This window comes from Pongo abelii, chromosome 1, assembly GCF_028885655.2.
Source record: "Pongo abelii isolate AG06213 chromosome 1, NHGRI_mPonAbe1-v2.0_pri, whole genome shotgun sequence".
NCBI lineage: Eukaryota > Metazoa > Chordata > Mammalia > Primates > Hominidae > Pongo > Pongo abelii.
Window position 1 is genome coordinate 132796491 of NC_071985.2, and position 23289 is coordinate 132819779.

Genomic DNA, 23289 nt, shown 5'->3' on the forward strand with positions numbered 1-23289 from the left:
AGCGAGGGCCAAGTCTCTTCCGTCTTTCCCTCGTTTCTCCCTCCCCGCCTCCTCCGCAGAAGCCGAGCGCCAAACTCAAACTCTATCAGGACCTGGACGTCTCTTAGGCTAGTTCCGAGGGACGGGCCTGTTGGGCTTTTCCGCACACCAGCCGGGGCAGCGAGCAAACATGAGCCAAGTTCTGTTCCACCAACTAGTCCCGTTGCAGGTGAAATGCAAAGACTGCGAGGAGAGGTAAGGTCCGCGTCATCCAGTGCCCGCGGGTGGCGGTTGGGGTCAGGCCAATGGGGAAAGATGGCGGTTCTAGCCAGTGGGATCCGCCTTGCACCTAGGTGTCGAGTCGGCCCCCCTAGGAAGCGGATAGGGAACCCAGAGGGCCCGGTGGTTACCTCTCTCACCAAGTCGGCCGTTGCAGAGGGGACTGGAGGAAGGGTGTGAGGAGTTAGGAAGCCGGCTCACATCAAGTTAATGTCAAAAACCCTATCTATGAACGGAATCGTGAAGATTATAGCCCTGCCTTCCCTTTTGACAGATAAGAACTCTGGCCCAGAGAAGTTAAAAAAAATTTACGTGAGGGCTCACAGCCAGTTCACGGCAGGGTCAGCACTAGAACTCAGGCCTTGGCTCCGAGCCTTTCGCCCCCGTTCTCTTTTGAAGTATGTTGGCAGTAAAGTTCAACTTTTAAAAACCTACCAATTTGGTGGCGTCCTTTGGCTCTTCACATCAGTTGCTTTAAAAAAGTAAATTACATTTAACCGACTAAAAATGAGAAAAGCAGATACGTCATTAATTCATTCAATAAATATTGTCTCCTTGTAAAACACCTTACTGGGCACTGGGAATACAGTGGTCAGGAAAAACAGTCCTTTTCTTCATGGAGTTTACAATCACTGGAGGAAATAAAGACCAGTCGTACAGAGAAGTGCAACTTTGATTAAGGAGGTGGTATTATTGGGGCGTAAATAGATTTGACCAGAGGTCAGGAGACTTAAATTTTTTTCTCAGTTCTAACACTCAATGGTTGTCTCTTTTTTTCTCTGAACGTTCTTTCCTCATTTGTAAAACTGATATAACATGCGTATTCACGTGTTTGTAATGAGGATCAGGTGTGAAATCGTATGTGAAAACTAAGTGGTGTACAAACGTAACATAAAAAATGAAGACATTGCCTTATTGAGTTGCCAGTAATGTCAAACTGTAGTATATATAGTTCAGAATTCGGTCAAAAATCAATGGCAAGCCGGTCAAGGAGATGGTCCCAAAACCAGCAGCTGCATATGGAGATCTGTAGGTTTAGTTGATCATTCTTTTAATGCTGTCCAGTATGGTAGCCACTAGCCACATGTGGTTATTAGACATTTGAAATGGGGCTTATCTCAATTGTTGTGCTTTACGTATGAAAATGCACGTTGGATTTTTAAGACTTACTATGAAAAAAGAATGTAAAATATCTCAATCTTTATATTATGTGTCAAATGGCAATATTTTTGGGTATATTGGGTTAAATACAATGTATTATTAAAATTAATTTCACGGGCCGGGCGCGGTGGCTCACGCCTGTAATCCCAGCACTTTGGGAGGCCGAGGCGGGTGGATCACGAGGTCAGGAGATCGAGACCATCCTGGCTAACACGGTGAAACCCCATCTCTACTAAAAATACAAAAAATTAGCCGGGCGTGGTGGCGGGCGCCTGTAGTCCCAGCTACTTGGGAGGCTGAGGCAGGAGAATGGTGTGAACCTGGGAGGCGGAGTTTGCAGTGAGCCGAGATCGTGCCACTGCACTCCGGCCTGGGCAACAGAGCGAGACTCTGTCTCAAAAAAAAAAAAAAAAATTAATTTCACCTGCTTTTAAAAGTCTTTTTAAAATGTGACTTCTAGAAAATTTAAAAGTAGGCTAGGTATGGTGGCTTACACCTGTAGTCCCAGCACTTTAGGAGGCCAAGACGGGAGGATTGCTTGAGCCTAAGCTTGAGGTTACAGTGAGCTATGATTGTGCCACTGTACTCCAGCCTGGATGACAGAGCGAGATCTTGTCTCTGAAAAAGAAAAAGAAAAAAATTAAAATTACATACCTGGCTCACATTTGTGGCTTACATTGTATCTCCATTGGACAACACTGTTTTAGAATGATTATAGAAAGATAAAGGAGGCCATGACTTTGGTTTCAATATGGAAACTCCTAGATGGTCTCTTTCTGGTTACATTGCCATCACAGTTAATCTTAAAACTCAATTTCTCTGCTTAGAAACCTTTAATATATTCCTATTATCTGTATAATAGGGGTCAGCAAACTGGAGCACAGGGGCCAGATGGCTCACTGTTTTCGTAAATAAACTTTTCTTGGAACACAGCCATGCTCATTTGTTTACATATTGTAGCTGCTTTTGCACAGAAAGGGCAGAGATGAGTAATTGTGACAGAGACCTTATGGCCTGCAAAGCCTAAAATATTTGCTATCTGGCCCTTTACAGAATAATTTGGTGATCCTTGACCTATAGGAAGAACAACCCACACTCTCTCTCTTTCTCTCTCTCTCTCTTTTTTTTTTTTTTTTTTTTTTTCTAGACAGAGTCTCACTCTGTTGCCCAGACTGGAGTATAGTAGCACGATTACAGCTCACTGCAGCCTTGACCTCCTGGGCCCAAGGGTTCCCCCCACCTTAGCCTCCTGAGTAGCTGCCATTACAGGTGCATACCACCACTCCTGGCTTTTTTTTTTGTTTTTAATTTAATTTAATAGAGACGGGGTCTCCCTGTATTGCCCAGGCTGGTCTTGAACGCCTGGGCTCAAGTGATCCTCTCACCCCAGCCTCCCAAAATACGGGGATTATAGGCGTAAGCCACCACGCCCAGCCCAGATGCCTTGGTTGAGTATTTGAGGCCAGTTCAGCTCAACAAATACTGGCAAATGTCTGCTGTGTCTCAGGAACTGTCCTAAGTGTGGAGGATGTAAATACGCACCTCCCTCCCCATCCCCAACAACAACAAAAGCCAACAAAAACCTGTTTTCATTCTGTCCCTCAAGGAACTCACATTTTAATAGGGGAAATAAAAAGATATTCCTTGGACAGGCACCATAGCACAGATTAGGAGTTCAGGCTCTGGAGCCAGATTGCCTGGGTTTAAGTCCCAGTTCTGCCACTTATTGACAGATTTTGTACAATTTCCTTCTCTGTGTCTCATCTTTAAGTTGATGGTAATAACAGTACCTACTTCATGGTATTATGAGAATGGAATGAATTATTACATATGAACTGCTTACAACAGTGACTAGAGCATAATAAATGTTCACTAAATTTTAGGTATTAATGTGTGACAAATGCATAAAGTAATATAAGTACACTAAAGTCAGAGAAAAAGGAAATTCAGTTGAGGACAGTGGTAATGATCAGGGAACTTCATCTGGCGGAAAATTATGTAAAATTTTGGAGCCCATGATTTGACACTAATCTGCCTTTTCAGTTTTGTTTCCTAAGCTTATCTCTCCAATATAAAAGTCATACAAGCATTCTTGTTACCTTCTGAATGTACCTGATACTCATTCTGTACTATTACCCCTGCTGTTCCTTGTGCCTCAGGTGCTTTTTTCTTTCATAACTTTCAGGTGTGTCTTAAATCCTTTCACTATAAGGACCCTTCAAAGTTGCCTAAGTTGAAATGAATTGCCATTATTCAGTTAATAGATAGTGTGGTGTAGGTGAAAGATCTGAGTTTTCATTTGGGCTCTGTAATGTGACCTTAAACCATTATTTGGGCCTTAAGTTCTTCTTTTGTAAAATAGATAATATTTACTTATCAAGATTATTGTTAAATAAGATGATATGTGTAGAATACCTGGCGGGTACTCAGTAGTATTGGTAACCCTTCCCTCCCCTCTCATGGAGCCCTAAAATACAATCAGAAGCCAATCTAGCAAAAAGTCATTAATCTCATCTCAGTTTGAGGACAAAGACCATGGTTTTTTGTTTTGTTTTGTTTCTGTCATCCTATGTCCAAAAATTATTTTTCTTTTTTTTTTTTTTAGAGAGAGGCTGTCACTCTGTTGCCCAGGCTAGAGTGTTGTGGCATAATCATGGCTAACTGTAATCTCAAACTCTTGGGCTTAAGCTCTCCTCCTGCTTCAGCCTCCAGAGTAGCTGAAACTACAGGCATGCACCACCATGCCTGGCTCATTTTATAAATTTTTTGTAGAGATAGGATTTTGCTATGTTGCCCATGCTGGTCTTGAACTCTTGGCCTCAGGTGATCCTCCCACCTCAGCCTCCCAAAGTGCTGGGATTACGGATGTGAGCCACTGCGCCAGGCCCCTGGACCATGTTTATTTCTGTTTGTATCCCTAGCACCTGGCACAATACCTGGCTTAAAGTACCTTTTATTTGTTTGATTGATAGTTTAAGAGCACAGCTACTGGGTGTCAGAGATGGCCTAGAATCCAGTTGTGCTAAAGCAAACCTGATGTTTAGCATACTTTTTATTTAAAAGAACTCAGCTAAATCTAATGTCATTAGTATTAGACATCTATTGAGTATGACATCTATTGAGATGAGAAATAACATTTTATTGAGTTTTTATTGTTTTATATTGCTCTTATGACATTAACCATTATAAGGGAAAAAATAAGGTTTGTGATTTTAGTTAGCATATCCTCTGAAAGCTTGTATTTTTCTACAGCATATTTCTAGGGATTTTTTTAACTAAGCATGGGGAATTCATTTAACTCACAGGCCTTCCGTTTTTTCTTTCAACATCTAATGTATATAGGCATTTGGAATATATGCAACAATATCATTAATATGACTGGTAAATTGCCATAGTAATATAACTCTTCCAGGATTATGTAAAGAACACTTTGATAAGTGGATTCTTCTTGTACTTTTTGCAAATGTATGAAGTATGACAGGACTTTTAAAACCATAAAGCACTGTCTAGGTGCAGTGGCCCACGCCTGTACTGCCATCACTTTGGGAGGCTGAGGTGGGCAGATCACTTGAGGTCAGGAGTTTGAGACCAGCCTGGCCAACATGGCGAAACCCCATCTCTACTAAAAATACGAAAATTAGCCAGGTGTGGTGTTGTGCCCCTGTAAACTCAGCTACTCAGGAGGCCGAGGCAGGAGAATCGTTTGAGCCTGGGAGGCGGAGGTTGCAGTGAGCCGAGATCACACCATTGCACTCCAGCCTGGGTGACAGAGAGAGACTCTGTCTCAAAAAAATAAATGAATAAATAATTAAAATAAATAAAACTGTAAAGCACCATAAAAAGTTAAATACCAACTGCAGTATCATACCACTATGGCATTTATACTAGAGAAAACTTCAGAAGATGAAAACCAAACATAATGATATAGAGCTAAAAAGGTTTTCACAGACCTTCAGTTGAATCCACTTATCTTACAAGTTAGGAAACTGAGTCCCCCGTTCCCCCCCCCCCGCCCCCGCCAAGAAAGCTTAATATTGCTGTGTTGCCCAGACTGGACTTGAACCCCTGGGCTCAAGCTATCCTCCTGCCTCAGCCTCTGAAGTAGCGAGCACTACAGGTGGGAGGCACTGTGCCCAGCTCAGGAAAGCTTAAATGGAATTGGAGTAACACTCTAATCTGTTTCACATACATTGCTTTAGATACTAGAAAAATAGGAACAGTGTATTCTCTTGTTTTGAAAATAATTCTTCCTCTCTCTGGTGTAAACCAGTGCTTCTTGTTCCTTTTCAGAAAACAGATACAAGTTATGAGGTAACATTTAACCTTACTGTACAAACGGAGATTTAGCATCCAATCATATGTTCAACAAGAAACTTAACTAAAATGACACATTTTAAACCCATATAAAATTACAAGTCAGCATTAAAAAATCTGAACAGTTGAATCTAGCCTTGATCAACTGTTTCCAAGTTTTTCTATCAATACTCAATTGCTGTTTATACTTTTTACTTGTGTAGTAGATAAGCAACAGTGTGGAAAAGGTTTAAAAGAAGTCCTTAGAAGAAAAACTTAAAATTGAACAAATTCTATTTGTTAGTTTACTTTTTTCTACCTGCACATCAAAGAAAGGCCATTGTTATTTAATTCTGGCAGAATAGTTTGAGAAGTACTTGTGCATAGGTATTTTTTTTACTAATTTCTCCCTTTATTTTCTGAATTATATAAGCATTTGTGCTCTATTTGATTAATGTTTATGAGCACTTACACTTATATACCTCTGTCCAATTCTGGATTCTCTAAGATACAGCATGGGATGTGGAACACTGGTCTCTCCCTCTCAGGGCTTAAAGTTACTTTACTCAAGGATAAAATAGGTGTAATAAACTTGTTGATAGTACTTCTGTGGTTTTATTACATAAAGAATATATTAAGCAGATTTAATTCGTGGATGTGAAAATACGATTTTGTATGAATAAATGTAGGGACTATGTTATTTCCTTGATTTTAAACATTCAAAGCATTCTAATATTACTTCACATATTAAGTTTTTATTTTATTTTATTTATTTTTTTTTTTTTGAGACAGGGTCTCACTCTGTTACCCAGGCTGGTGTGCAGTGGTGCAGTATTGGCTCACTGCAGCCTCTGCCTACCAGGTTCCAGCATTTCTCCCACCTCAGCCTCCCAAATAGCTGGGACTACAGGTGGGTGCCACCACGCCTGGCTTGTTTTTGTATTTTTTGTAGAGATGAGGTTTTGCCGTGTTAACAGGCTGGTCTTCAACTCTTGACCTCAAGTGATCTGCCTGCTTCAGCCACCCAAAGTGCCAGGATTACAGGTGTGAGCCACTGTGACGGGCCACATACTGAGTTTTTAAAATGGAATCAGTCTCTCATAAATCAGTTTGATTACATGACATGGTAATTTTTTAGTGTGAAAAGTTGTTACTAAATTGGTGGTTTGTCTTTCTAGATGTTATTTTAGAATCAGGGCAGTAAGGGTATACGAGGTTGTTACCTCATTTAATCCTCAAAACATCCCCATTTTACAGTTGAAAAGTTACTAAATTGATGGTTTGTCTTTCAATAGATGTTATTTTACAATCAGGGCAGCAAAGTCATATATCAGGCTAGTGCTAGACACTCCGCAGTGTTTATTTCATTTAATCCTCACGATGTCCCCATTTTGCAGGTGAGAAAAATTTAGTTTTAGGTTAAACACTGCTAGATTACTCACTAGTAGAACAAAAAGAAATTAAGCTTCGAATCCAGTGTGCTTTTCAAACTTCTGTTCATAAGTTAGAGAACACCTGTGGAAAGTCTTGTCGCTTAAGACTGAAAACTTTAGTTAATACAAATGATAGTGATAACTCATTTCATGTGAATGTTTCTGATGGTTGGGTATGTCTTTTAATACAGGAGAGTAAGTATAAGAATGAGCATTGAACTACAATCAGTTTCTAATCCAGTTCACAGAAAGGTTGGTATTTAGTTCTTTTTTGAAATATCATTTCGGTACATTGTAGATAATTAGTTTTGTTCTTTAAGAATGTGACATATTTTATTGCATTTATTTTGCTTTTAAATTTTGGGCTATTTTGTAACTGTTGGAAATCAAGGGTGGTGGAATCTACTGAGACAACAACTGAAGGATAATTGTACTATATATATATTTTTTTATTTTTATTTTTTTTGAGATGGAGTCTTGCTCTGTCACCAGGCTGGAGTGCAGTGGCACGATCTCAGCTCACTTGCCTCCCGGGTTCAAACAATTCTCCTGCCTCAGCCTCCTGAGTAGCTGGGACTACAGGTGTGCACCACCACGCCCAGCTAATTTTTGTATTTTTAGTAGAGACGGGGTTTCACCATGTTGGCCAGGATGGTCTCGATCTCTTGACCTTGTGATCTGCCCACCTCGGCCTCCCAAAGTGCTGAGATTACAGGCTTGAACCACTGTGCCCGGCCTATACCATATATTTCTAAAACATACGTGAAAAATTGGGGGTTAGGGTGACAGTCTCCTTAGATTTGCCCAGTGCACTTAGAAGTTGCATATTTTATATATATATATATATATTTACATATATATAACAATATTTTTTATTGCTGTTGGTCATACACACACACACACACACACACACACACACACACACACACACACTGCTGCCTTATAGAATTGGCATTTCATGGTGTAAATGTAAAAACAATAAACCAAAGTACTGCAGGGAGATATGTGTGAATCTTTTACTTTACGTTTTGAAGAGAGGCATTTAGAGTATCAGTCTTATATAACCTTCAAAAGTGTGAGTCATTAACAGAACTAAGGATATAGAATAGAGCAGGGGTCCCCAACCCCCTGGCCACTTACTGGTACGGTCTATGGCCTGTTAGGAGCCAGGCTGCACAGCAGGAGGTGAGTGGCAGGCAGGGAAGCCAGTGTTACCTCCTACGATCCACCTCCTGTCAGATCAGTGGTGGCATTAGAGTCTCATAGGAGTGCAAACCCTATTGTGAACTGTACATGCAAGGGATCTCAGCTGTATGCTTCTTATGAGAATCTAATGGCTGATCTGAGGTGGAAGTTTCATTCTGAAACCATCCTTCACTCCCCAATTCTTGGAAAAATTGTCTTCTACAAAACTGGCTTCTAGTGCCAAAGAGGTTGGGGGCCACTGGAACAGAGGACTAAGAAATACAGCATCTGTGCCAAGGGCAGTGCCTCATACCTGTAATCCCAGCGCTTTGGGAGACTGAAGTAGGCAGATTGCTTGAGCCAGGAGTTTGAAACCAGTGTAGGCAACATGGTGAAATCCCTTCTCTACAAAAAAATACACAAATTAGCTGAATGTGGTGGCACACTCCTGTAGTTCCAGCTACTTGAGAGGCTGAGGTGGAAGGATCACTTGAGCCTGGGAGGTTGAGGCTGCAGTGAGCTGTGAGGGTGCCACTGCAACCCAGACTGGGCGACAGAGCGAGACCCCATGTCAAAAAACACTGAAATATAGCATCTGTTTTCTGTGTGCCATAGCTTTCCCTGAACACATTCAAGGACCTAGTAGTATTAGTAGTACCTTTGGTTTTTTAAGTAGCATCCTGGGTGAATTTCAGGAAGTACTTAAATAGAAGCTGCTTAAGAACAAGGCATTCAGAGGCAGAGCAGGTGCCTAAATTACTAATTTTCCAGGGTAGAGATGATATATTATACTTCTTGCATGTTATTCCTTATGCCTGCCATACCTCTTTATTTTCTAGCTTTGTGCATAAGTGGTTTAGATTTTTCTAGAATCTTAGCATTTCCTCAGTAGCCATGAGTAGAGATTTTATTTCAAATGTATTCTTAACTTTAATGCCCAGTTCTTTATTAGTTTTACATCATCTTGTAACTAATGCTGTTTTTCTTTCACCAGTGTTGTCTGGTACATAATTTTGGTGTACTTTTTGTGAGCTCTAGCTGTTATGATGATCTCCCACACTATGTACACTTAGCTACCTGGAAAGTGGTCTTTATGAAAGGTGCTTACTTCATTTGAGACTGAAAACAGTTGGGGTTCCATATCAGTGGCCCTCTGGCCTAGGAGAGAATGGGCTTTTTGGAAGAAGCCTGGCGACGTGTTACCTGATAACCCGGTCTTCTGAGAGACAGAAGCTTTCTTTTTTCTAGTGTGGATTATTGTCAGTTCTGCTGATATATTTGCCACTTTTGAAATGCCATACCAGTTAACTTTAAGGAAACTAAAAATAAAATTGAATGTGGTATGTTCAGTGGTAAAGAAAATTTTCATCATGTTATGGTGTAGCAAGGACTGGGTCTAAATTTCCCCAAGCCTCTGATAGGAGGATATTCCTAAACTTTCAACTCCTAGCACTTACTTAACTTTTACAGACCTCCATGTGGCTCTCAAAGAGCAAAATGTCTACCCCTATTTAAGATTCTAACTCTCTAAAGACTAATAAAAAACCAGCAGCACTAGAAAACAAAGCTGTCTGCAATATAACTATATACACTGATGTTGTTGGATTTCTTTACTTCTGAGAAGGAAGAAATTACTCAAAAAGCCAGATCTAGTAAAAACATTTAAAAACAACAAACTTTCTTTTAGGACTTAGTTATTCGTCTGACTGATGACACGGATCCTTTTTTTTTATATAACCTTGTTATATCTGAGGAAGATTTTCAAAGGTAACTAAATTTTTTTCTGATCTTATATTTAATGAATAAGTTTCTAAGTTTTATTGGTACTGTTCTCTTTCAAACACATACCTACATATTAGATTTAGTTACTTTGGGAATATTGGGCTATTTGTACTATCTTTACTTAGGGTGTTTTGGAAAATAAATATTTTGTGGGTTATTAGAATTCTGCTTAAAACACCTGTGAAGTTTGAAGCTTTTGCTGAATTTATTGATTTTTTTTTCCCATTGAATAAGTTCTATAAAAATCAGAGTTCCTTAGCTTAGTTCTTGATTATAACAAGCGTTAGTAAATTTAAAAAAAGAGTCCTTCAGGATGCTAATTATAATTAAAGATAGTAATTGGCCAGGCGCAGTGGCTCACACCTGTAATCCCAGCACTTTGGGCGGCCGAAGAGGGCGGATCATGAGGTCAGGAGTTCGAGACTAGTCTGACCGACATGGTGAAACCCTGTCTTAACTAAAAATACAAAAATTAGCCAGGTGTGGTGGCATGTGCCTGTAATCCCAGCTACTCGGGAGGCTGAGGAAGGAGAATCTCCTTAACCTGGGAGGCAGAGGTTGCAGTGAGCCAAGATTGCACCACTGCACGCCAGCCTGGGTGACAGAGCAAGACTCTTGTCTCAAAAAAAAAAAAAAAAAAAAAAAAAAGCAACAAAACAAAGTTAATTAAATTTTTTAAAAATTTTCTTTTCCTTTCTTCTGTATAGTTTAAAATTCCAGCAGGGTCTTCTGGTAGACTTCTTAGCTTTCCCACAAAAATTTATAGATCTCCTTCAACAATGTACTCAAGAACATGCCAAAGAAATTCCAAGGTAAGTTGCATGAGAACGCTACATTATTAAATTTAATTCAAGACAGACTCTTCTTTGAAACACAAGTTGGTGGCAAAATCTTTTCCATTTATTATGAATATCCCTGTTTATTTTTAGAACTGGGGTTAGGCCTCCATTAAATCTCAGATTTTAAGGCATCTTGATTAAAATCAGAAATATTTCTTAATTTTCATATCTTGACAAAGGCACTAAAGTTATCCGAAATATTTAGCAGCATCAAATATTTGCTTTTATAATGATCTTGGAACAAGGGAAGACTAAGATTGTATGTGTGTATGGTGCTAACGCCTGATTCTTTTATTGTAAAGTTCACCATCAACCTTTTATTTATTGGTTTTATCAGTTGATGATTGTTGTTGAATCAGTTATTTCATTAGGAAGAACAAAATGATGATTCTCTATCATTTTTTCTATATTAAGTATAATTCTTCTATAAAGAAGAACTTTTCCTCAGCAATTAGGGCTATTTGATTACTCAGAAAATTCATAAAGGATAAATGCTTAATTCTTGCATTTAAATTGTCAATCTTTAGAGTAAAGAGCTGGTAGTCTACTTTTGTGGCACTCAGTGAATTTTTGTTTCTAGTTTTTGCTTTTTCTCTCCTTTGCTTCTCATGAACTCATGGACTTTTCTGTAGTCACTGCATTTCAGTCCATCTTTTCTTTTTTTTGCCCAATTTATCTTTTACCATTGGGAGTCCTCAATGTGCTCCCTTTCCTGAGCTTTCTAAGTAGAGAAGCTTCTGATTCAGTGAGAGATTTTCACTGTCTCATAAGTGTGTTATAATGTAACATTTTCTTTTCAAAGGTTTTTGCTACAGTTAGTTTCTCCAGCAGCTATTTTGGATAACTCACCTGCATTTTTAAATGTGGTAGAGACAAATCCTTTTAAGCATCTTACACACCTCTCACTAAAACTTTTACCTGGAAATGATGTGGAGATAAAGAAATTTCTCGCAGGCTGTTTGAAATGTAGTAAGGTAAGATTTAAATTTAAGTTATTCTTTTAACAAAATAAGTATCAATGGTCTTTGATAAATTATTGAAGAGATACATTGCCATAAGTTTTTGTTTTCTAAATAAAGTTTTATGAAATATAACGAATTTATTTTACTGTTTTTTATTTAGTCAAGATATAGTGGGGATGGATCTGGACCAGGAATTGAGAAGCTTAGGTCTCAGGGTTTTTACCAATCATGTGTGACTTTGGACAGGTCACTTAAACTCTTCTGTCATGGTTTCATCAACTGGTAGACATGCATGGAAATAGCTACCCTATCTAGCCCATCTTAAATGAGATAAGATATATGGAAATGTCTTGAAAATTATAAAGTGCTATATGGCACAAGGAAACAACATAGGGATGCTGCTTGAGTTTTTAGAGTCTTCCTAGTCAAATGCTATAGATCAGTGCATCTCAAACTTTAAATTATATGGGGATCTTGTTAAAATGATTTAGGTCTGAGATGGAGCCTAAGAATCTGCATTTCTAACAGGCTTCCAGGATGATGCTGATGCTATACTTTGGGTAGCATGGCTATAGATGATTACATTGTAAACTGTGTAATTTTATTATTTTTATGAATAGGAAGAAAAATTATCATTGATGCAATCACTAGATGATGCTACTAGGCAACTGGACTTTACACAAAAGGTAATTCAAATTTCATTTTGTCTTTGTAAGTCATTCAGACATTGGCGCTGAATTGCTTCCTTGACTCAGTTCCAAGCTTTTATGTATTTTCTTTCAAAGCATGCTTCCCATAAATTTCCTTTCCTCTTTGCCACCCTTCAACTATCACTTAATTATCTTAATCTGATACTTTCTCTTGTACATACTCGATTTTACACAAACATTTCTGTATCCCCAATATATAACATGTTCTCTCGAGTCTTCATTAAATAAGATATGTATATTTCTGTCATATATTAGTTCTCCACTCCCCACTTGTTCGCCTCATTCCTCTGACCTAAATGGCTTTTCAGTTCCTGTGCTCTAAACCTTTCCCTTTCTTTGCTATGTTTAGAATTAATTCCTCTGATAGGCTTAGCATCATTTCAGTCATAGCAACAACATTTCTGCCCTAGTCCATGAAATTGAAGGCCAGAGTATCTGTTTTAGCTTGTTCTTGCTTTGCTTTAAAGAGCTATCTGAAGCTGGGTAATTTATAAAGAAAAGAGATTTAATTGGTTCATTGTTCTGTAGGCTGTACAAGCATGGCACCAACATCTGCTTGGCTTCTAGTGGGGACCTAAGGAAGTTTACAATCATGGCTGAAGGCAAAGGGGAGCAGGAGTGTCACATGGTGAGGGTGGGAGGAAGGAGGGACCACATGCTTTTAAACATCCAGATCTCATATGAACTAACTGAGTGAGAACTCACTTAACACCAAGGGAATGGGCACTAAACCATTCCCATAATCCAATCACCTACCACAGGCCCTGCCTCCTCTGTTGGGGATTACATTTGAACATGAGACTTGGAGGGAACAGACATCCTAACCATATCGGTATCTGATAATCTGCATGGCCTCATGCAGAAAATACCCCTGCACAGTGTGACCCACAGGGCTGTGTTACTGGGTTTTATATGTAAGTGAACTATTCCTTATAATTGACTTACTTCCCCTTACCCCTCTTTATTGAGTGGTAAAGAGCCAGATTTAATTAAAAGCTTTAATTAAAAGTTAGTTAATCTTGACCTGTGGGCCGTTTTGGGTCTAAGATTGTTCTTATTCTAATGTTGATTTCCTAAAATTAAAAAATTTTGTGTAGGAAAAGGCTTTGAACATGTCCTGAAAAGCTATAATTTTGTTTTCTTTAATATCCTTGTAAATATTGCTATATTCTAATTAAAAGTATTACATATTAAGGAGCCTATCTTAATATTTTGTGTTAAACTCTAATGTAGACATTAGCAGAAAAAAAACAAGAATTAGATAAGTTACGGAACGAATGGGCGTCACATACAGCAGCCTTGACAAACAAGCATTCTCAGGAACTGACAAATGAAAAGGAAAAAGCCTTGCAGGTAAGAACATTAAAGGAAACTGAAAAAATATCTTTTATTGCTGTTGGTCATTTTGTTAATTTTAAAAGTAATATATGCTTGCTTTAAAATTTCCAAACATTACAGAAGTATATAAAATAAAAATAAAAATCCTTTCTTTCAAAGTCTTACTACCTAGAGATAATCTATAAACATTTTGATGAATTTTTTTCAGACTTTTCTCTATGTATATGTAAATAATATGCAATTTATAAATATTTGTTTATAAACTTATAACTGTAAATTATGTCGTTTATATATGTACCCATATAATGGGTTTTTGGTTTTGTTCTATACTAATGGGGTCTTACTGGATATATTGATTGTAACTTTTTCTTCGCTTAATGTGATACCATTGTGTATCAGTTAAGATATTCCTTTTTAGTGACTGCAGAGTATTCATTTTTTGGGTTTAACTTAAATTATTTAACTACTTGCCTAAATGGTGGTCATTTAAATGCTTCAAAATTTTGGTTATTTTAAGCAATACTGCAACAAGCACTCTTAGTTTCTAGAAGTGAAACTGCAACATATCTGTATAAAATATTGATGGATACTGCAAATTTGCCACCCAAAAACACTAAACCAAATGGAATCCTAAAGATAAGGTAGTGTATAAGGATACTTATTTCCCCATATTCTTCACGTTGTTTTTAACCGTCTTAATTCTTTTTTTTTTTGAGACGGAGTTTTGCACTTTTGTTGCCCAGGCTGGAGTGCGGTGGCACAATCTCGGCTCACTGCAACCTCTGCCTCCTGGGTTCAAGCGATTCTCCTGCCTCAGCCTCCCAAGTAGCTGGGATTACAGGCATGTGCCACCATGCCCAGCTAATTTTGTATTTTTAGTAGAGATGGGGTTTCTCCATGTTGGTCAGGCTGGTCTTGAACTCCCAACCTTAGGTGATCTGCCCGCCTTGGCCTCCCAAAGTGCTGGGATTACAGGCATGAGCCACTGTGCCCTGCCACCTTCTTAATTCTTAATATATGCCACCTGATCTTAAGGTAGTACTAGTTTTAGTTTATATTTCTTGTATTTTTTGTGAAGACAAGCATCTTTTAATATAACTTTTTATCATTTTTATTTCTTCTATGGATTATTTTTTATTGTCGTTTCATCCCTTTTTCTGTGTGGTTATTTTTTTTTTCACTGTGCCCTGCCACCTTCTTAATTCTTAATATTTGCCACCTGATCTTAAGGTAGTACTAGTTTTAGTTTATATTTCTTATATTTTTTGTGAAGATAAGCACCTTTTAATATAACTTTTTATCATTTTATTTCTTCTATGGATTATTTTTTATTGTCTTTTCATCCCTTTTTCTGTGTGGTTGTTTTTTATTTTTTATTTTTAGATGGAGTCTCGCTCTGTCACTCAGACTGGAGTGCAGTGGCACTATCTCGGCTCACTGCAACCTCTGTCTCCCGGGTTCAAGTAATTCTCCTGCCTCAGCCTCCTGAGTAATTGGGATTACAGGCGCATGCCACCACCACGCCTGGCTAATTTTTGTATTTTTAGTAGAGACGAGTTTCACCCTGTTGGTCAGGCTGGTCTTGAACTCCTGACCTCATGGTTCACCCACCTCGGCCTCCCAAAGTGCTGGGATTACAGGCATGAGCCAGCACGCCCAGCTGTGGTTGTTATTTTCTACTGCTTTGTAGTATGAATTCCTTTTTTACCTTTCATACTATAGCTTCTTCCTTTTTATTTTTTATTTTTTATTTTTTTTATTTTTTTTTTGAGACAGAATTTCACTCTTGTTGCCCAGGCTGGAGTGCAATGGCACGATTTGGCTCATTGCAACCTTTGCCTCCCAGGTTCAAGCAATTCTCCTACCTCAGCCTCCCAAGTAGCTGGGATTACACATGTGCCACCACACCCGGCTAATTTTTTGTATTTTTAGTAAAGACGGGGTTTCACCATGTTGGCCAGGCTGGTCTCGAACTCCTGACCTTAGGTGATCTGCCCTCCTCAGCCTCACAAAGTGCTAGGATTACAGGCGTGAGCCACTGTGCCCGGCCTTATAGCTTCTTTAATATTACATTTTATTGTTGTTTTTATGTACTTTACTGGATGCTTGCTCTTAAGAGTACAGCTTGATGATTTTTTTAAATGTGTAAATTTCACCCAAATTAAGATACAGAAATTGGACCACCCCTCTAGGTTCCCTTGTATGGCTTCCTAGTCCTAACAGTAGTCCATAGGAGGTTATCATACTTCTGACTTACATTATCGTTCATTAGTTTTGCCAATTCTTGAACTTTGTGTAAATGGAATCATATATGTTTGCATATGGCTTTCTTCACTCAGCATGATATTTCTGAAATTCACCTATTTTCTATTGTTTCCTTTTATTGTTATATGAATCTGCCATAATTTATTTTCCTATTGGTAGGCATTTGAGTTGTTTCTGGTATTTTGCTATTATTAGTTAAACTGCTATGAATATTCTTGTACTTATCTTTTTGTGGACACATGCACTCATTTTTCTTGGATATATATCTATTATTGAAATGGCTAGGTTGTAGTATATATAGGCATATGTTTAGCTTTAGCAGAAACTACCAGTTTCCCAAAGTAGGTATACCGGTTTACATTGCCATTCTATGGGTATGTAATACTATCTGATAATAATGAACACTTCTTCATATACATATTTATCACTTGAATATTCTCTTTTCAAGTGCCCATTCAAGTTGTTAGCATGTTTAATTTGCCTATTATTAGTATTATTGTTGATTTGTAGGAATTTGTATATTCTGGACATGAGTCCTTTGTCAGATGTATGCATTGTGAATATTTTCTCTGTCTATAGCTTGCCTTTTCACTTTTTATTGGTATAAATTAAGGATATACACCTTATTTATCATGTATATTATAAACATTTCTCCAAGCCTGTCATTTGCCAGCATCTTTTGCCATATACAGTTTTTTTAATTCGAATGTCATCAAATCTGTCAGTCGTTGCCTTTATGGCTTAAGATTTCATTTCACATTTGGAAAGTGTTTCCCACCCCAGGATTATGAAAAAATTCTCCTATATTCTAATATTTGTTTAATTTTCTTGTTGTATTTAGCTTTTTAATCTACTTGGAATATAATTTTGTGGAGTATAATATAAGGTAGAATTTTTTTAACATATAGTCAGTCATTGTTCCCCAATGATTTAAAATACTACCTCTATTATTTTATTTCATTTTTATTTTTTAGAGGTAGGGTCTTGCTCTGTTGCCGAGGCTGGAGTTCAGTGGCACGATCATGGCTCACTACAGCCTCAACCTCCAGCGATCCTCCTGCCTCCGCTTCCAAAGTAGCTGGGACTACAGGCATGTGTCACCACACCGGCTGATTTTAAAATTTTTTTGTGGAGATGGGGTTTCACTATGTTGCCCAAGCTGGTCTTGAACTCCTGGCCTCAAGTGATCCTCCTTCCTTGGCATCCCAAAGTGCTGAGATTACCGGCATGAGCCACTGTGCCTGGTACTACCTTTATCACATACTAAATTTCTTTTTGTACTTGGGCTTGTCTTTGGACTGTTGTTAAGAACTGATCTCATTTTCTCGTTCAGTGGAGAGATATATCTCTTCATTTATTAAGGTCTTATTTGTTGAAAACAGACTTATTTACTCTCTATCTCTCTCCCTTTTTTCTCTTTTCTCTTTTTCTTTTGCAGTCTTGTTAAACAGTGTTTTTGGCTAGGGACTTTACAGATTTTTACTGCATAAATGAGACCATCCACTCCCTACCAGTACCACTGTGGTTAAATTTATAATTGTTTATCAGTAGTGTATATTAATGTCATATCCAGCCACCTTACTAAATTTACATACTGTTTCTAAGAGTTTTGGAATTGATTCTCTTAGGTTTTCCAGGTAGATATATAAACTATAAAAAATAGTAATTTTTTCTCTTCCTATGATTAGTGTCCTTTTTTTTCTTGTACAGAAAAATAATAGTGGAATTTTTATCTTTTTCCAGTCTTTTTTGGTAAATAACTAAAATATCTCACTGTTAAATATGATGTTTGCTTTGCATTTGAGAGAGGTTTTCTTCTCTTCCTTGCTACCTAAGAATTTTAATTCAAAGAGTGCTAAGTCAGATAAAATGAGTTTTGGGATCTAATCAAATAATTACGTCATTTTCCCCCTTTAATAGTGTAGTAAATTATAACAATAGATTTCCAAAGGTGGAATCATCTTTGCATTCATAGAATAATACTTAAATAGTCATAGCAATTTTTAATAAACTATTGTATCAATTTGCTATTATTTAATTTGGGATTTTTGTATTTTTATTTATTTAATTTTAGAGACAGAGTCTTGCTCTGTTGCCCAGGCTGGAGTGCAGTGGTGCGGTCACGGCTCACTGCATCCTCGACCTTCCGGGCTCAAGCGACCCTCCCACCTCAGTCTTTGGAGTGGCTGGGACCACAGATAAAGACCACCAGGTCTAGCTAATTTTTTGTTGTTGTTTTTTTTTTTAGAGATGGAGTCTCACTATGTTGGTCAGGCTGGACTCAATCTCCTGGTCTCAAGTGATCCATCCGCCTTGGCCTCCTGAAGTGCTGGGATTACAGGCATGAACCACCATGCCTGGCCCAGGATGTTTGTATTTTATTCATAAGTGACATTGGTCTGAGATTGTCTTTTTCCTGCACATCATAGTTTGCTTATTGCAAATGTGGGTTATAGACTATGGTATTAGAATTATGCTAGCCTCATGAGATGAATAAGGACATTTTTCAGTTTTCTTTATTCTTTGAAACAGTGAAATAACAGGGAATTAATCTGTACCTTGAGGGCCTGATACAATTAGCCTTTTAACACCATTTGGATCACGCACCTAGTTGAAGCATTTATGTTTTTCTTTTCCAGTTTTCTCCATGATTATTGGTCTGTTTAAATTTTCTCTTTTTTCTTGAGTTTTGCTAATTTATATTTTCTTAAAAAGCCATGTGTTTCATCTATGTGTTTTTATTTTTAAAATTTATTATTATTTTTTTATTTTTGAAGATGAGGTGTTGCTATGTTGCCCAGGCTGGACTCAGACTCCTAGGTTTAGGCAATCCTCCTGCCTCAGCTCCTCTAGAGTAGCAGGGACTACTGGTGTGTGCCATTGTATGTGGCTGCTATCTGTGTGTTTAAATATATTAGTACAATATCGTGCATATTGTCTTGTGATTTTTAAAATCTCCATATTATTTCTCTTATGTTCTTAATTTGTTTTGTTTAATGCGACTAGATGGTTTTTCTATTGTTTAGTGTTTTCGAAGAACTAGTTTTTCATTTCATTAATTAGTTCTACACTGTTTCTCCCCCTATTTCGTTAATTTCTGTTTACTACCTTTTTTTTTTTTTGGCTTGATTTTCTTTTCTTTTTTTTTTTTTTTTTTTTTGAGACCCAGTCTCACTCTTGTCGCCCAGGCTGGAGTGCAGTGGCATGATCTCAACTCACTGCAAGCTCCACTTCCCGGGTTCACACCATTCTCCTGCCTCAGCCTCCTGAGTAGCTGGGACTACAGGCACCTGCCACCATGCCCGGCTGATTTTTTTGTACTTTTAGTAGAGACGGGGTTTCACCATATTGGCCAGGATGGTCTCGATCTCCTGACCTCGTGATCCGCCCGCCTCAGCCTTCCAAAGTGCTGGGATTACAGACGTGAGCCACCACGCCTGGCCTTTTTTTTGGCTTGATTTTCAAGCAAGTTGTGTTCTTCTTGACGTTGTGGTTCGATTCAGGGGTACGTGTGCAAGTTTGTTACTGGGTATATTACATAATGCTGGAGTTTGGGCTTCTATTGAACTCATCACCCAAGTAGTAAACATAGTACCCAATAAGTAGTTTTTCAATCTCTACCTCACTCTATTCCTCCCTCATTTTGGAGTACTCCTTGTCTATTGTCCATGGAAACAAGTTAGATCTAAAAGTTTCTTCATAAGGGCATTTGTTTAAAACTCCAGAGTGACTGAAGGATTTGTTTGTATTTCTATATTGCACTTTCTAATAGGATTGTTAGGCAGTCCTTTGGGACTTTAAAACCAGGTCAGCACTTCTCTTCCTGCTATTAGATAATGCAAAATTTTAGTGTGCGTGAGAATCATTTGAAGGGTGCATTAGAATGCAGATTGCTGGGCTTCATCCCCAGAGTCTTTGATACAGTTAGTCGGGGGTGGAGTCCAGGAACTTGATTTCCTGGTGGGTTCTTAGCTGATACTGATTATTCTGTTCAGAGGACCATACTTTGATAACCACTGCCACAGGGTGCTGTTTCTCAAATTAGGCCAATTTTGTGACTATATAGAAATCTGTTGAGGCAGGTAAACTGCATTCTACTATTACTGATGGTTTCTACAAATGTTACAGGGAATAATGGCTGTATTATCTATATTTGTCACTTATCTATTCAAGTGGACATTAAACCTGTGTTATCTTTAAGGCATTTTAATAGGGCAAATTTGATTCCTGCATTTTTTATTTTTCTTTATGTTTACACTTATTTCTCATGTTTTCTTTATACCTCCATTTAAAAAAATATACTGAGTAATCTTAATTGTTTCTACACTAATTTCTTGCTAGAAGCTTTTTTTCTGTGAGGAAAGTCCTAGCAACACGTAGAATCACCCATCTTCCTTCTATTTCTTGTATTATTTTCTTAATTCTGACTTCTATATTTCATCACTTCTTCATAGGATGTTTTATTAATTTTTGTTTTCCCATTCATATCATTATAATTCCATTCCCAAAACATTTTTCTCATCTAATATTCTTCCAGAACTACTGTGTGCTTTTCCGATTTAAGCCTCTATAGAATATTCGTTTGAAAATTATTGCTTCCACCTCTACAAATTCTCCCTTTTCTATTGGACTCTATTATTCTGAAACTGTCACTCCAATGATTATTTTTTTCCTCCAGAAGGGAAAATTTTTAATGTATTTTTTTCTAAAAATAAATGATTCAGAAGTGAACAAAGTAGAAAATGTGAACTTTATAATGCTAGTTCTCACACTTTTTTTTAAACAAAAATCTCCAAGGTTCTGATGATCACTGGAATAAAAACCAGTTCTTTATTTTCACTGTTTTTGGCCTCTATTGTCTTTAGTGTCTTTGATTACCCTCTTAGACAGTTACAGTTAGCATCTTTACTAGTTTGCTCTGATTTTTCTTCTTGGTTGCTTCTTCAGTGTTTTCTTCCAAGGTGGCATTTTCAATTTTATGTGGACTGCTTCCTGTTTTATCTCTTTTTGCTCCTTCTTCTCTCCTTTTCAGCTTTCTGAAAATGAGGAAATTCCTGAAGCAGTAATCTAAAATTCCTAAGGTATTTTATGAGAGAGACACTCCCCTGTACTAGTGCTAAGACTTTTGAATGGGTATAAGTTCTCTGGGATACAGTTTTGGAACTTGCCTCAAGCTTTATATTTGTTTATATTCTTTATTCTATAATTGATCATAAAGAAATAATCTGAATTTTAGATGTATGTCTGTACAAAAAAATCATCATTTTATTTATAATTGTGAAAAATTGGGAACTAAATGTCCATAATAGGGCAGAAGTTAAATGAATTATGGAGTAGCCATGGATGGAATGTTGTGTAGCTATTAAAGACTTTACAAAGAATTTTTTAATGGTGTGAGAAGGTGCAAATGCTAAGGGATTAAAAAGTGTGATTAAATTGTATAAATAGCTTGATATTCATTCATTAAATTTAATATGTATATTGTGTGTTTATGTGGATGTCAATATAAATATATAAATGAGTGGAAGAGAGTACTCCTAAATATTAGGAGTGATTTTTCTGGATGGGATTATGGGTTATTTGTGTTTCCTTTTTGCCTGTAAGAGCATGTATAACTTTGATAACCACAAAAATATGCTTTATTTTCAAAAGATATTTAGGATTTGATAGTGTTCGTTAACAAAAGTTACTAAGATAGGTTTGTGATACGATTCAGACAGGCACTAAATATTGCACAGTTATAACCATGTTCAAATTTTATTGTTGGTAAAAATGACTATAAGATTGGACTAATGAACCAACCTTGCTCATTTTACAATTTTAGGTGTTTTTCCATTATAAAGCATATATATGAATATTTATTATTAAAAATTGAAACACTGTGATGGTGTTTAAAGCAAAAATCTTTTTTTTTTTTTTAATACACAAGTAGGTTCATCCTGTATACAGTATTTGCAGTTTGCTTTTTTAACTTATATAGCTTCTTCCCTTAACTTGAAGACTGTTGCATCTAAACATATATGGATTTAGAAGAAGCTAAAATTATGAACAAGATCATGGTGGTAAATTTGCTTTTGTTGACCTTGCTTTCTCCATCATGAAATTCATAATTGAAAATAGACCCTTTTCAGAACAAGAATCTAAAGAAAGATGACAAAATTAAGACAAAAAGAAAAAAGAAATTACAAATTTTTTTTGTTCAAATCTTTCTCTATTTGTATTTCTGATTTTTTTCTTTGAATTTTGGTACTGTATTTTTATTATATCATAGGCACAGGTTCAATATCAACAGCAGCATGAACAGCAGAAAAAAGATTTAGAAATCCTCCATCAACAAAACATCCACCAGCTACAAAACAGACTGTCTGAGTTAGAAGCAGCTAATAAAGACTTAACTGAAAGAAAATATAAAGGAGACTCCACTATTAGAGAACTTAAAGCAAAACTTTCTGGTGTTGAAGAGGTATTGAATGTTGTTTTTTTTTTTCTCCCCCAATTTAAGAGAACGTTTTGATTTGGTTATTTTAATGTGGTTACTTGTGTGGGTGGTGTTCCTCTGGATGCTCTGTAGAGTTCTCTTGTGGTGTTAGGGTAATCCATTCAGACAATGCAAAATTGAGAATTTGAAATTTGATAAAAAGCCTAATTCATAACAGAACTGAGGTAAGCTTGAATATTATTAGTTAGGGTCTTGAGAGCAGATTACTGGCACAGCTGTCAGATTTATCAGTGTGTTTTTAATAGTAACACAGCACCTGTATTTCATAGGGTACTGTGTTGACAGGGCTGGGTTTTTTTTTCCTCAGCCTGCTTAACATATATCAAACAATTATGTGAAATTTAGTATCTAGTAATAATAATGATAATGGTAATAGTAAAGATAATAGTTAATGCTTACTGAGCATTTTCTATGTGATAGGTACTGTTTGAAGTGCTTTACATATATTAACTCATTTTATTGTTATAACAATTCTTTAAGGTAGGAACTATTATTAGCCCTATTTTTACAGATGATGAAACTAAGGCACAGAAAGGTTAAATAAGTTGCCTAAGGTCACATAGT

The 23289-nt window shown here is 37.2% G+C and overlaps 1 protein-coding gene across 3 annotated transcripts in view; it reads left to right on the forward strand.

Moving 5' to 3' along the window:
- Positions 1 to 69: 69 nt before the first annotated feature.
- Positions 70 to 23289, forward strand: part of SASS6 (SAS-6 centriolar assembly protein) — a 63171-nt gene continuing 39951 nt past the window's right edge. For all 3 annotated transcript variants that reach the window (XM_024248138.3, XM_002810559.5, XM_054530755.1), the window contains exons 1-8: positions 70 to 234; positions 7337 to 7397; positions 10018 to 10097; positions 10820 to 10924; positions 11754 to 11925; positions 12534 to 12599; positions 13857 to 13976; positions 22498 to 22689. In XM_024248138.3, the coding sequence (XP_024103906.2) occupies positions 170 to 234; positions 7337 to 7397; positions 10018 to 10097; positions 10820 to 10924; positions 11754 to 11925; positions 12534 to 12599; positions 13857 to 13976; positions 22498 to 22689 (861 nt within the window). In that variant the 5' untranslated portion in view covers positions 70 to 169. The remainder of the gene's footprint in view (positions 235 to 7336; positions 7398 to 10017; positions 10098 to 10819; positions 10925 to 11753; positions 11926 to 12533; positions 12600 to 13856; positions 13977 to 22497; positions 22690 to 23289) is intronic.